This window comes from Scyliorhinus canicula, chromosome 2, assembly GCF_902713615.1.
Source record: "Scyliorhinus canicula chromosome 2, sScyCan1.1, whole genome shotgun sequence".
Taxonomy (NCBI): Eukaryota; Metazoa; Chordata; class Chondrichthyes; order Carcharhiniformes; family Scyliorhinidae; genus Scyliorhinus; species Scyliorhinus canicula.
In genome coordinates this window covers 187787257-187800899 of record NC_052147.1, presented here as the reverse complement: position 1 = coordinate 187800899, position 13643 = coordinate 187787257, and the positions used below count along the sequence as shown (strand labels likewise).

The 13643-nt window shown below is 46.5% G+C and overlaps 1 protein-coding gene across 1 annotated transcript in view; it reads left to right on the top strand.

The window, feature by feature from the left end:
* The window catches only part of itgav (integrin, alpha V), a 200121-nt gene that overhangs the window by 51451 nt on the left and 135027 nt on the right, over positions 1-13643 (top strand). The window contains exons 3-5 of the mRNA XM_038789214.1: positions 579-670; positions 9407-9524; positions 13558-13619. Of these exons, the coding sequence (XP_038645142.1) occupies positions 579-670; positions 9407-9524; positions 13558-13619 (272 nt within the window). The remainder of the gene's footprint in view (positions 1-578; positions 671-9406; positions 9525-13557; positions 13620-13643) is intronic.

The following is a 13643-nucleotide window of genomic DNA, read 5'->3' as shown; positions in this document are numbered from 1 at the left end:
CCAGGCTAACAGTGCCAGGGTGCACATGCGGCATCCTGTCTGTGCCAGGGATCGGGACCGTGGGTGCCCTGCTCTTGTGAGGTGGGGTTCAGGGCGTTTGCTGACCCCCTTATTGGTGAATTCGGTATAGGGTGGAGTCCGGAGGCCAAGATGGGAGGGTCTATGGATCGGGTGCCATTTAAAAATTGTGTCCCGACCCCGCTCTGTAGTGAAGAAATTGGACAAGTGCAGCCTCAGTGCGGCATTCCTCACCGAGGCCCAGAAATGAAGCAGTCCCGGTAAATAGCGGACCGTTCTCGGCACTAGCAATGCTGGTGAAACTCCCAGCTAAACGCGTTCAATACGAGACTGTTTCATTTCTGTTAAATCCGCCCAATACCTTTGTGATGCACCTCGGGATCTTTTATTGTGTTAGTTGGGTTCTATGGTTTGTAATGCAGACCACATGGAGTGAAAGAATCAATAACCTTGTATCCTTGGATATAAAGTTGGCCTTCTAGGATATCTGTAAAGCAATTTTGAGCTTCATTGTCGTCATGTAAAAGTACTTTAATGACTTTTAAAAAATATGCCCTCAGGTAACAGGATTGGAAAGGAGAATGATCAATTGGAATTCAAATCCTACCAGTGGTTTGGAGCATCCGTAAGAACTCAAGGCAACAGAATTTTGGTGAGTGAGTCCTTCATCTGACACTGTTCATTGTCGACGTCCATTTGAAATTATTTTAATCCTTCCTTAACACCTGTCCTTGGTTATATTTTAATCAAACTATACCTGTGGTAAGCGATGCTGAAAAACCTCAGTACCGCAGTGACATCTGATAAATTATGAATTGCGTTGGATCCTGTATTTTATTTTATTTAAAGATTATTAGAAATTAAGAATTATTCTAAAGCGTGATTGTGAAGGAAAAGCTTCCCTCTTTTTTCCACTTCTCATTCTCCTATCCATCCTGTCCTTGAAGGCTTTGCCTTGCTGCTGGGATACAATTTTGAGGATGCCAGGTATCCCCTGATGCTATTTATGTGACCTAAATCTGCAATAGTAGTATATTTAACCATGTAGGCAAGGAAGGAAGAGAGATTTGCAACCATGCATAGATGCATACTCCATTCTTACTTATTGTTCACATATGCTCTGCCAACATATGTCACTTGATAGCAATCATCAACAGGAATCCTGGGTTGATCTTCAGGTCACCCGGGTCAGCGTCACTCAACTGTCCACTTCCTTAAGCAGAAAAGCTGCGTGTATGCTTGTTTAGTGTAGAAAGTGGGTGATTATGGCAAGGCAAAATTTACACAGCATCTCGAGTTGCCCTGACCGTTTGGAGTGAGTTGCTACCTTGATGTGCTGAAACCTTTTGCTGTAATAGTGCTCTAATGATGGAAGGAATTTGAGGACATTGATCCAGTGACTATGAAGGAATAATGATGTTTGTGCATGCCATAATGAGTTGTGACTTGGAGATGATAGTGTTCCCATAGTGATAAAGATCATAAGGAAAGAAGATAATTTGATGAATGAAGTGCATCCTTTTGACAGTACTTACTGCAACCACAGTGCATGAGTCCAGTGGTAATGATGCTGATTGATCATCATGTTCTGTCTTTCGGTGTTGAGCCACTTGAATGTGTTTGTGGTCGCATCTATCCAGGCACAGAACTACAGAAAATCAGATGATTCTGTTTTATGCCAGTGTTGAAACTCCACACAATCCTCTTACCATTCTAGTTACTCCTTCCTATGCTTCAGTCCTAATTCCCCTTTTCTCTTCTCCCTTGCATATACGTTGAGTCTACTCTTTCTGCTTCAGGCACTCCCCATGTGAAGGAGAATACCACATTTAAAACACTCTTGTGTAAAGAAATTCCATCTTTGTTGATAGCTGTTGAATACACCATCAATGTGCTTATTTGAAACTTGGTGAACAGATTTTGAAGGGAGGTTAATGGCTGGGTCAGTTGTTGAAATATTGTAGAACTTATGACTTCTGTCTTTCCCTTGTAATAATGCTCTTGATATGGCTAATCCTGTTGTTTCTGGCAGTAGGTAACCCACAATTGGGGTGAGGTGGGATGGGGAATTCGAGCATCAATGGTGCCACTAAAACTTATCAGGCAGTTATTGGGCTATTTCTTGATGGAGATGGTTCTTAGGTGGTGTGAATATTACTTGCCACTAGCTTGGATTTTGTCCAGGCTCTGCTGTAGGCTGACGTGGGCTGTTACATTATTGAAGGAGTTGTGAATAGAATGGAAGCAATCGTATCATCAGGTAACAGGTCCATTCCTGATCCTGTGATGGAGGGAAGATCATCATGGAACTTTAGAATCTAAGTTGAGGATGAGGATGTTTCCTGAAGAAACTCCTTAAACAATGTCCAGGGGCTGCAATAATTGATTTCTGGCAGTAACGATCACTTTTTTTTGTGTCAAGCAAGATTTAATCCCTGACGACTCTCCCTTTGAACTAGGTTTGTCTAAATGTGATATTTGATCAAACAATGCCATGAGACTTTTGGCAGCTATCGTATCCTTATTTCCGTTTCTGGTTCAAGACTGGAATCTAAGTGGATCTGTCAGGACTGAAACTGAACAGTAGTGAGAAGGTGTCACTTGATGGAATTATTGATGACTCATTTACCTTGGAAATGCTTGGGAGGGGCGCAATGGGGTGATTTATCCTGGGTTTTTTTTTATTGGGACATAGCTGAGCAATCTTTCCATTATTGGATCGATGACAGGATGTGCTGTTAATATAAGGAACAAAGACAAGTACAGCACAGGAACAGACCCTTCGGCCCTCCAAGCCTGTGCCAACCATGCTGCCCGTCTGAACTAAAATCTTCTACACTTCTGGGGTCCGTAGCAGGTATTCCCATCCTTTGCAGGTATTTGTCAAGATAATAGAATGCAATCACCACAGGGAATAATTTACTTGAACTCACCATGATGCCAGGCCTGCGATCGGGGGCTACTAATCGGCGGGCGCTTCCGATCGGGGTGGGGGCTACCTTCTTCTGCGTGCACCCGCTGTGTTGCTACGCCATGTTGCGCGGCGCTGGTGTGGAAACGGCCACCATACGCATGCGCTAACATGGGAAACGGCCGCTGCCACGCGCATACACGGACCCGCGCCGGCAGTGCAGGGCTGTGTATCGGGCCAGAGCTCCGTGGAGCACTCCGGCGCCGTGCTGGCCCTCTGTGGGCCACTGAATCGCTGGGAAAAGAGGCCTGTTGACGCCGGCGTGAAACACACTGGTGTTCACGCCGGCGTCAACACTTAGCCAGGAATTTGGAGAATCCCGACCCTCATCTCTGGAATCAATCCAGTGAACCTCCTCTGAACTGCCTCTAATGCAACTACATCCCTTATATAAGTGGGCGAAAACTGTACACAGTACACAAGGTACAGTCTCACCAATGCCTTGTACAGTTGCAGCAACACCCCTACTTTTATACTCTATCTATGAAGTCAACATTCCATTTGCCTTCCTTATTACCTGTTGTACCTGCATGCTAGTTTTCTGCGATTCAGGTATCTGCTGACGATAGAAATTACACAATAGCAAGTGACAATCCTTGTGAAGACAAAGGGCATAAAATTGCCTTGCACAGCAATGCAATGGAGGTTGTGTGACACTCTATCTGCCAACTGCTTGCATGGCCCACACCAGTGTGCATGCAAGCCTGTCCATTGCATGAAAAACCTTGAATAGACATTATCTTGATACCACACAGGCAATTGACTGATATGATGCCAGGCTACCAAATTTGGTCAACAAATGTAGTGTCAGCTTCTTTGTTTTACCCTGCAGTAGCATTATTTAAAAGGCAATATACCAAACATGCAGATAAGATAATTTTTTTCCCAACTCTTTCTATTGTAAAATGACTGGAAATGGTTTTGAGTCTGTGCAAAAGTATTTTGGTGAGTTCCTCAATTTGCCAGAGCGTGTTGATGCTCAGCCCTCTCAGACTTCCTGCAGGAGTGCTTTTGGGACAATTTGGAACAGCAGCCCTGGAGAGGGAAAGCTCGTCTGTCACTATCCAGGAGCACACAGGAGTTTGGTGATGTTAGCTGGTAGATGTTGGGCAGATTTCACCGTTACCGACGTCGATATCGTAATCGACGATTGGACGGACAATCCCTTCCGACGCCGAAATCGGGGGCGGCACCGGTTTGACGCCGGTTTTCTATCCTCTGCCCCCCCCTGAAATGGCCTCATCGTGTCGCGTGGTGTATCACGTGGTGAACGCCGTTAGAACGCCATTGGCGGGTCACCTGAAGGCCCTCCCTGATGCTCAGCCTCCCAATGGTCCGGATCCCGACCGCGCAGGGGATGTGTGGTCTCAGCGGTCGGGAACTCGGCATAGAATTTACAGTGCAGAAGGAGGCCATTCGGCCCATCGAGTCTGCACCGGCTCCTGGAAAGAGCACCCTACCCAAGGTTAACACTCCCACCCTATCCCCATAACCCAGTAACCCCACCCAACACTAAGGGCAATTTTGGACACTAAGGGCAATATATCATGGCCAATCCGCCTAACCTGCACATCTTTGGACTGTGGGAGGAAACCGGAGCACCCGGCGGAAACCCACGCACACACGGGGAGGATGTGCAGACTCCGCACAGACAGTGACCCAAGCCGGAATCGAACCTGGGACCTTGGAGCTGTGAAGCGATTGTGCTATCCACAATGCTACCATGCTGCCCTAAGCAGCATGGCGGCTGCAGACATGCTGCTCGCCAGAGGAGCTACCAGGGGCTGTTTAGCTCACTGGGCTAATCGCTGGCTTTGAAAGCAGACCAAGGCAAGCCAGCAGCACGGTTCTATTCCCGTAACAGCCTCCCCGAACAGGCGCCGGAATGTGGCGACTAGGGGTTTTTCACAGTAACTTCATTTGAAGCCTACTCGTGACAATAAGCGATTTTCATTTCATTTCATGAGGGCTGGTGGGGGGTGGCCATGGGGTGGCCTATGGGGCTGCGGATGGTGTGTCGGGTCCGCACATGGCAGGGCCATGTTATATGGCTGACCACTGCAGGTCAGCGCCATGCGCGGCCACGGACCCAGCCAATCTCCAGCCGTTTGTATTGTGGGAGCCGGGAGTTTTACTCAGCATGACTGCTAACCTCCCACAGTTTCCACCCTGGCTTCAGCACTTAGCCTCCAAAACGGTGAATCCAGCCCGTTGACTCTCTGATGAGCTTTCCCAGCTGGGGTACCAGTCCTCTGAGTTTTGACGAGAACTTTGCAGGATTGATTTAGCCAAGATTTACAACAGTCTTCCAACAGTCATTGCTGATTGGTCCATTCTTTTTCTTGATTATTGGACTTGTTCTATAGTAGTATACCTGGCCACACCACCAAAGAGAATATTAAGGTTCAATTCAGCACCTCTCGTACTTATTTTTCTAGTATTACCCCACAGGTTACCAGAGTAATTAAATTCAGATTGCCTTTGGGATACTTAAATTATTATCTCTGAATTTGCTAGCCCTGAGCCACAGAAACTCTTACCACACCCATTTTGCAACTGGGAAAGAAACTTGACAAGTTGTTCACACACTATACCGACTGTGTACAGTAACTAACATTCGGCAGACAGTGTACTTATTTCCCCTCTCTCTGATGATCTCTCTTTGCAATCAGAGAAGTATGCTGGGATCTCTTTTATGTTGGCTTGATTAATGCTTTATTGCAGCAGAATGAAGAAAATGAGGAATGGCACGGAGTTCTCCCCCTTTGTGATTTTCTAAATTAATCAAAGTAATTTTGATATTCAGGGACAACTTCCAGTGAAGGCAGGTCCATGCACAATAGCAAAAACCCCTAAGGCCATCACACACACCTTGATATTTGCTTTTGATGTTGGGATATGAATTTAATGTATTAAAATGTAAATACAAAGGTAGGCTTCCAACATCGCACACTTCATATTAGCGACGAAATCGGGGGTGGGGGGCAGCACGGTAGCATTGTGGATAGCACAATTGCTTCACAGCTCCAGGGTCCCAGGTTCGATTCCAGCTTGGGTCACTGTCTGTGCGGAGCCTGCACATCCTCCCCGTGTGTGCGTGGGTATCCTCCGGGTGCTCCGGTTTCCTCCCACAGTCCAAAGATCTGCCGGTTAGGTGGATTGGCCATGATATATTGCCCATAGTGTCCAAAAATGCCCTTGGTGTTGGGTGGGATTACTGGGTTATGGGAATAGGGTGGAGGTGTTGATCTTGGGTAGGGTGCTCTTTCCAAGAGCCGGTGCAGACTCGATGGGCCGAATGGCCTCCTTCTGCACTGTAAATTCTATGATAATCTATGATATTGTATTGCTATTCACCACTACAGCACTTTGCTGCTGAAAATATTACCATTACAGTGAGAATCAATTTCTAAAATCTCACCTTGAACAAAATTCAGCTAATTTCGACCATCTTCAGTCTCGCACACAAATCCCTATGTCCTCATTATTCCATCTCCATTATGCAGTGCTGGCTCTCTGTATCCCAGGAAATCAGTTTCAAGTTCTTCACTTCAAAATCCAAGTACACCATCACTCCCAGCATCGCAAACCTTCTTCAGTCCTTTGACCCAGCCTGGACTGTCTAATCTTCAGATTGGATTGCTGCTTGCACACTCGCCAAATGAAGACTGATAAATGTTTCACGCATGACACTTCGAACTCTGAAATAACTGTCCATATCCATCTTGCCTTGCTATCATTCTCTGCCTTCAAACCTTGCATATTTGCTTGTGCCTGTCATCCCTAGTAAGGCAGGTCATGATGTTCCAAACTTGAAAAGTTAAAGTATACTCATTGTGGAATCTTCTGAAACTGACTTTCTTTTAAAAATTGAAAAACCAGAAACTAGAAAAGAGAGCCACCAAAGATCATCTGACTTGGTCTGTGGATTCAAAACTGCCACACTGTCTTGAAAGAACAAAGGATACATAGAAACATAGAAAACAGGAGCAGAAGCAGGTCATTCTGCCCTTTTTGCCTGCTTCACTATTCAATCTGATCATGGTTGTTCCTCTATTTCAACGCCATACTCCCACTCTCTCCCCATACCCCTTGAGAATCTAGAAATTTTAAATATTTCCTTCTTAATGTAGGCAGCACAGTAGCATAGTGGTTAGCACTATGGCTTTACAGCACTAGGGTCTCTGGTTCGATTCCCGGCTTGGGTCACTCTATGCGGAGTCTGCACGTTCTCCCTCTGCGTGGGTTTCCTCCGGATGCTCTGGTTTCCTCCCACACTCCAAAGACATGCTTGTTAGATGAATTGCACATTCTGAATTTTCCCTCTGTGTACCCAAACAGGCGGCGGAATGTGGCGTCTAGCGACCTTTCACAGTAACGTCATTGCATTAATGTAAGCGTATTTGTGACATTAAAAAATTATTATAAATATATTTAGCGATGGCTTCCACAGCCTTCTGTGGTAGAGAATTCCACAGGCTCACCATCCTCTGAGTGAAGAAGTTTCTCCTTATCTGAGCCCTAAATGGCTGACCCCATATTCTGAGACTCTAATCCCTTGTTCTAGATCTTCCCAGCCAGAAGAAACATTATCCCTTCATCCAGTCTGCCCAGACCTGCCAGAATGTTGCATGTTTCAATGAGATCGCCACTCAAAGACCCAGTCGGCACAATACCTACTCAGACGACAATCCTGTCATCCCAGGATTGCGTTCCAAACTGAGAAGTGTCATTACCCAACTCATTGACACCTTTCAAAAGACATTTCTTGACTTTAATGGTTTGTTCTGAGACACAGATTGTGATTGTCTCAACTCTCCCATCCCAAGGTGTCTTCAAACAATAATGCAGGTTGTGGCGAATTCATTTAAGCCCAACACCATGGGCAGGATTCTCCTGCAACTGGCCAGATGGCCCGACGCCGGTGCTAAGAGTGCCGCGAGCCACTCCTCCGTTGGGCCGACCGGAAGGTGCAGAATCCTCCGCACTTCAGGGGGCTAGGTCGGCGCTGGAGGGGTTGGCACTGCGCCAACTGGCACCGAAGGGTCAGCAGGAGTTGGCCCGTGCGCAGAACCGCCGGCGTAGTTCCGCTCACGCGCAGACCGTCCGGCGTGTTTCTTGTGCATGCGCAGAGGGGTTCTTCTCCGCGCCAGCCATGGCGGAGCACTACAGGGGCCGGCGCGGAAGGAAAGAGTGCCCCCACGACACAGGCCCGTCCGCAGATCGGTGGGCCCCGATCGCGGGCCAGGGAACTATGCCCCCCCTCCGCCGAGGACTTACCTAGCCGGCCTACAAGCCAGGTCCCGCCGTGATGGGCCATGTCCATTTCACGCCGGCAGGACTGGCCATGAAACGATGGTCGCTCGGCCCATTAGGGCCCGGAGAATTGCTGGGCAGGGGCGCTGCCAACCGGCGCGGCGTAAATCCCACCCCCGCCCGAAAACCGACACCGGAGATTACGGCAGCCGGTGTTGGAGCGGCAGGGCGAGATTTGCGGCGCCTGCCGGGGATTCTCTGACCCGGTGGGTGGTTGGAGAATCCTGCCCCATATTTCGTAAAGGAACTGTGAGAAACCATGGGACAGCCCTGTTGGTTTCCCTATTTAATCTTTAAGTGCTGACAGCAGAGAAAAGCTATAGCAGCATAAAGGGGAGGAAAGTCTATGTCTTAAGAGCAGGAGACTGTAACATCGTAAGGTCTTTGAGCCTGTTCCTTTTCAAGTTAACCAATAAAGCAAAACAACCTCTTGGCAACGAGACTACAAGTTTTGTGACCTGCAGAATGTCCATTTTTTTGAGAGTATCCCTGTAGTGTCTTTGGTGTATGACTTTGGCTTTCCCTCCTAAACTACACTTCAGTATGGAAAATGTCTTCTCAGGACTATAACATGAGTTTTCCAAGACAAACTAATCTTGTGAATTGTGAACATTTCCTTTTGTTTATAACTTGTAATAGTGCACTATTCTCTTAAAAAAAAATTTTTTTTTTAAGAGTACCCAATTCTTTTTTTTTCCCAATTAAGGGGCAATTTAGTGTTGCCGATTCATCTACTCTGCACATCTTTGGGTTGAGACCCACTCAGGCATGGGGAGAATATGCAAACTCCACACGGCCAGTGACCTGGGGCCGGGATCGAACCCGGGTCCTCGGTGCCGTGAAGCAGCAGTGCTAACCACTTCGCCGCCATGCCGCCCCATTATTCTCTTTAAATGCATTTTCCTTGAGTGTGTGACTGGATGAATGAGTGATGCAGTGCTAGATTTTTGGGGTGAGCCTATGAATAAACAATATTTATTCAAACACATGAAAAGCTTACTGTTGGTTATTCAAATTGCCCACATACTCAGAAGTTGCTAAAAGCTGGCTGACAATTAGGAGCAGAGGTGTCCTTGCTTACACTTTTATTTCTGTGTCCAGGCTTGTGCTCCCCGTTATCACTGGAGAACATTAGGAACTCAAGAACGTGAACCAGTGGGTACTTGTTTCCTTGCAGATGGGGATACGATAGTGGAGTATGCACCGTGTCGAACAACAGGTTAGTTTGACAGGATGACTTTTCACTGGAGCTTTATGTATACTACTTTAGAATAAAATAGCAGATCTCTAACATGATATGAACATGAAAATTGCTTGAAAAGCCAATGTTGCCAAAAGGATCCTTTCTAAAACCATACGAAGAATGGTCAGAAACCTTTTTATTGCTTTATTTCTGGTGTTTGTGAATTATATTTTGAAACAATGAACAACAGTCCAAATATGTGCAGGTTAGGTGGGATTATGAGGCTGGGGCGGGGAGTAGGCCTAGGTAGGGTGCTCTTTCAGAAAGTTGGTGCAGACTAAATTTGCTGTATGGCCTCCTGCATTGGAATGCTTCTATAGATTCTATGGAATGAAACATTGACATACTTTGTTTGATCAGATTGGGGTAAAGCTTTCTGGCATCCATTGCATCAACTGCATTGTTAGGGCCTTGCATTCAGTCAGCAGCTTATCGAAGAACCATGCGTGCATTGACTGTGATCTTTCCATCAAAGTCAATGGATAGAAAATCGCAAGGAAGTCAGTTCTCTTTTCACCTGATGAGGCCTCATATTTAAATTTATATTCTCTTATGCTATGTTCTTAGGAGCAGAAATAGGCTATTCATTCCTTCAAGTATGCTTTGCCATTAAATACGATCATGGCTAATCTGATTGTGGCACAGTGGGTAGAGTCCCTGGACTGGATTCTCCGGAGCCTGTTGCCAAAATCATGTTCGGTGGTTGGGCGGAGAATGGATTTTCACGCCGAAATCGGGGCTGGCGCCGGTTTGCCGCTGGTCTGCCATGCTCCGCCCCCTGCAAACTGGCATCATCATGGCGTGCCATGTGGCATTTCAACGGCGTTGGCACGTCATCGGCTGGCCCACCGCCCCCGCTCTCAATGGACCGAGTTGCCGACAGTGTGGGCCACGTTTGGTCCCAACCGTGCTTGAACCTGGCGTGATGGCTGCGGACTGTGTCCAGCGCCACCACACACGGCAGGGATCCATGCTGCTGGCGGGGGGGGGGGGGGGGGGCTCCTGCTAGGGCTGGGACTGGTGGGGGGTGGCCAGGGGATGGGCTGCGGAGTCGCGCTTGGCGGGTTGGGGTCACGTACAGCCGGCGCCATGTTGTACGGCGCGACCGGTGCAGGTCGTCAGCCGTGCACATGGGCGGCCCGGGTCTGGCCATTTCATGCAGTGCCGGTGCTAGCCCTTAACTGGTGCCGGAATCGGTGAGGGGTTCACGCTGATTTGCCAGTCGTGAAAACCATGGATCCTACGCTGGCGTCGGCACTTAGCTGCAGAAACTGAGAATTCCGTCCCATGTCTCTGAGCCAGGAGCTCCGGGTTTGATTCCCACTCCAGGATTTGATGGCTATGGAAGGTGCATTCAAACATGGCCAAACAGGTTGTTTATAAATCCTATGGCAGGTGGTAAGAAGAAGAGAGTCTTCTGGTGAGCCATGCTTGATGCAGAGTGACACCTACCAAACTATAACCTTTGGCGACAGGCTAGCGACCTTTTCCAGGAAAAACTAACCATAGAAACAGATTTAAGCACGTGCTTTGTCTGCTTTTTTGCCATTTGGCCTGGGAAGAGCAAAGAAGAATGTCTGTAAGGGCCCACAGTTTCAAACTCATGAAAAGTAGCTTTAGGACTAATAGAAATTCTTCTTCACAAAATGATTAACACATAGATGGAAGTCCTGAATTAGACAGTGAAAGCAATAGCTATGGAATCCTATAATCAAACAGCTGAAGTATGTGATGTAGAGAGGAAACTATTTTTGTTGGATGAATAGGATAGGATGGGCCAAAAAGGGGAACTTCATCTTTATCTATCTTGTGCCTTCATTTTGGAACTGGTTTGGATAGTTGTAGCTGTGCAAGGCAGTTAAATTACTACCAACATAGAAGTAATCATTAACTTGGATTGATAACTGTCTGCATTCTGATTGCTTTTACTTGGGAGCTTGACGGTTAATTATGAGCCAGATCATTCTTGGTAATGAAATCAACATTTGCTTTAAAAATATCACCAACAAATTCCACAGAAAAACAAGTAGCCTGCCAAAATTACAAAGAATTATTTGCAATTAATATTTCATAATGTTGTGATGGTTTCAAGATAAAAATGTTCACCCATCATTGCAATCTCTGGTCATTAAGGGTCAAATTCGCTGCTTTCATTCCCATGTAGGAGTAGTTATCTCATCTGATCCCCATGTGAATAGAACATAGAACATAGAACAGTACAGCACAGAACAGGCCCTTCGGCCCTCGATGTTGTGCCGAGCAATGATCACCCTACTTGAACCCACGTAACCCGTATACCCGTAACCCAACAATCCCCCCATTAACCTTACACTACGGGCAATTTAGCATGGCCAATCCACCTAACCCGCACATCTTTGGACTGTGGGAGGAAACCGGAGCACCCGGAGGAAACCCACGCACACACAGGGAGGACGTGCAGACTCCACACAGACAGTGACCCAGCCGGGAATCGAACCTGGGACCCTGGAGCTGTGAAGCATTGATGCTAACCACCATGCTACCGTGAGGCCCCAATAGTCTTCATGAGTGAAAGTTGAGTCTTTAACAAATGATTTGATAGAATACATGGTGCAGTTTCTTTTAAATACTAACCAATGTCATTGGGGCCTATTTGAAGTGTTTCAAAATGTACTTTTTTTAGAGTACAGTAGGAATATCCACTCATGGAGGTCGTGCAGCATCCAAATTCCTCTTTTTCTTCAATAAATTATATTTGTCAGTCCTTAACTGCAGAGAGGGCCATGAATATCCCTTTCTGATTGGCAAACAACTGAGCCTCTGCTTTGATTTGTCAGATTGTAGTTGAGCAAAGGAACTTTGCTTCACTACTTAAAATAAAGACTCACATTTCGAGGTTTTTACAAATGCATTGATCAGGAATCTCCGTTCCGCCAGCCCCGTTTTCCAGCGTGGCGCAATCCAGCTGGTAGCGGTATTCTCCGTTCCCGCAGCTGGCCAATGGGGTTTCACATTGTGGCCACCCCCTTGCCATCGGGAAACCCGCGGGCTGCCGGTGAAGCGGAGGATCCCATCGATGGAGAATCCCGCAGATTATATCCCAAGGTGTTTATAGAAATGCAGTCCTTTTCGAAGTACAGCTGCTGCCTCAATATGGAAAACACGACAGCCAATTTGCTTATAGCAAACTCTAGCATCAATGACAAGATAATTAGTTTCAATGATGTTGATTGAGGAATGTTGGCCAGGACAATGTGGATAACTCTCCAGCTGTTTGAAATAGTGCAATGGGATTGTTTGAGCCTACCTAAAGCAAACGGGACCTTTGTTTAACATCTCATCTTAAAGATTGCATTCCTGACAGTGCAGCGCTCCCTCTGTATCATTCTGGAGTGTCAGTCTAGATTCTCTGATGTCTCCACTGAGGCATTCTCTTGGATGTGGCAGAATGGGTGAAGGATTGACATTGACATGGTCCTTCCAGTCAGACATGCAAAGGTTAATTATGGCAGGGGGAGAATTTGAGACATCACAAGAATTGTGGAGGACACGAGGCGATCAGGCCAGGTGCAGTTTAAAGGGTTAGCTTGCTGGGGCTGAAAGAAACATAGCCCTTCATGGCTCACAAACAATGCTGTAAAGCAACTTAGTTACAAATCCAGCCTTTTTCGTCTCCTTTTACCCAGGAAACTGGCTGGAGTGCTAAAAATAAAAACATTGTTAAAATGAAAGCAGGCATCAGGTCAAGTTTTTGTTGACTGACTCACCTCCCAAGCATTGATCGGTCAACTGCCCCTCATCCTGTTTTGGTTAGGACTGGAAATGGGAAGATTCAAGGTGGCTTGGAGTCGAATTTGAAATTTTCAACATTTTATCTTCCTACATGACTCAAACGTACCTAGAAGGACAAATCTTCCTGTTCATGTTACCCTGCACTCTCAAAGCAAAACTAACAATATAAGTACTGTGGAAATAATTTTAAAACCATTATCTCAACAATAACTTCTGCCTTGTTTTTCTCTTTTTTAAGTCAGAACTGGGGCTGATGGCCAAGGATTTTGTCAGGGAGGTTTCAGCATTGACTTTACAACGGTAGGAACAGAATATACTTTTCAT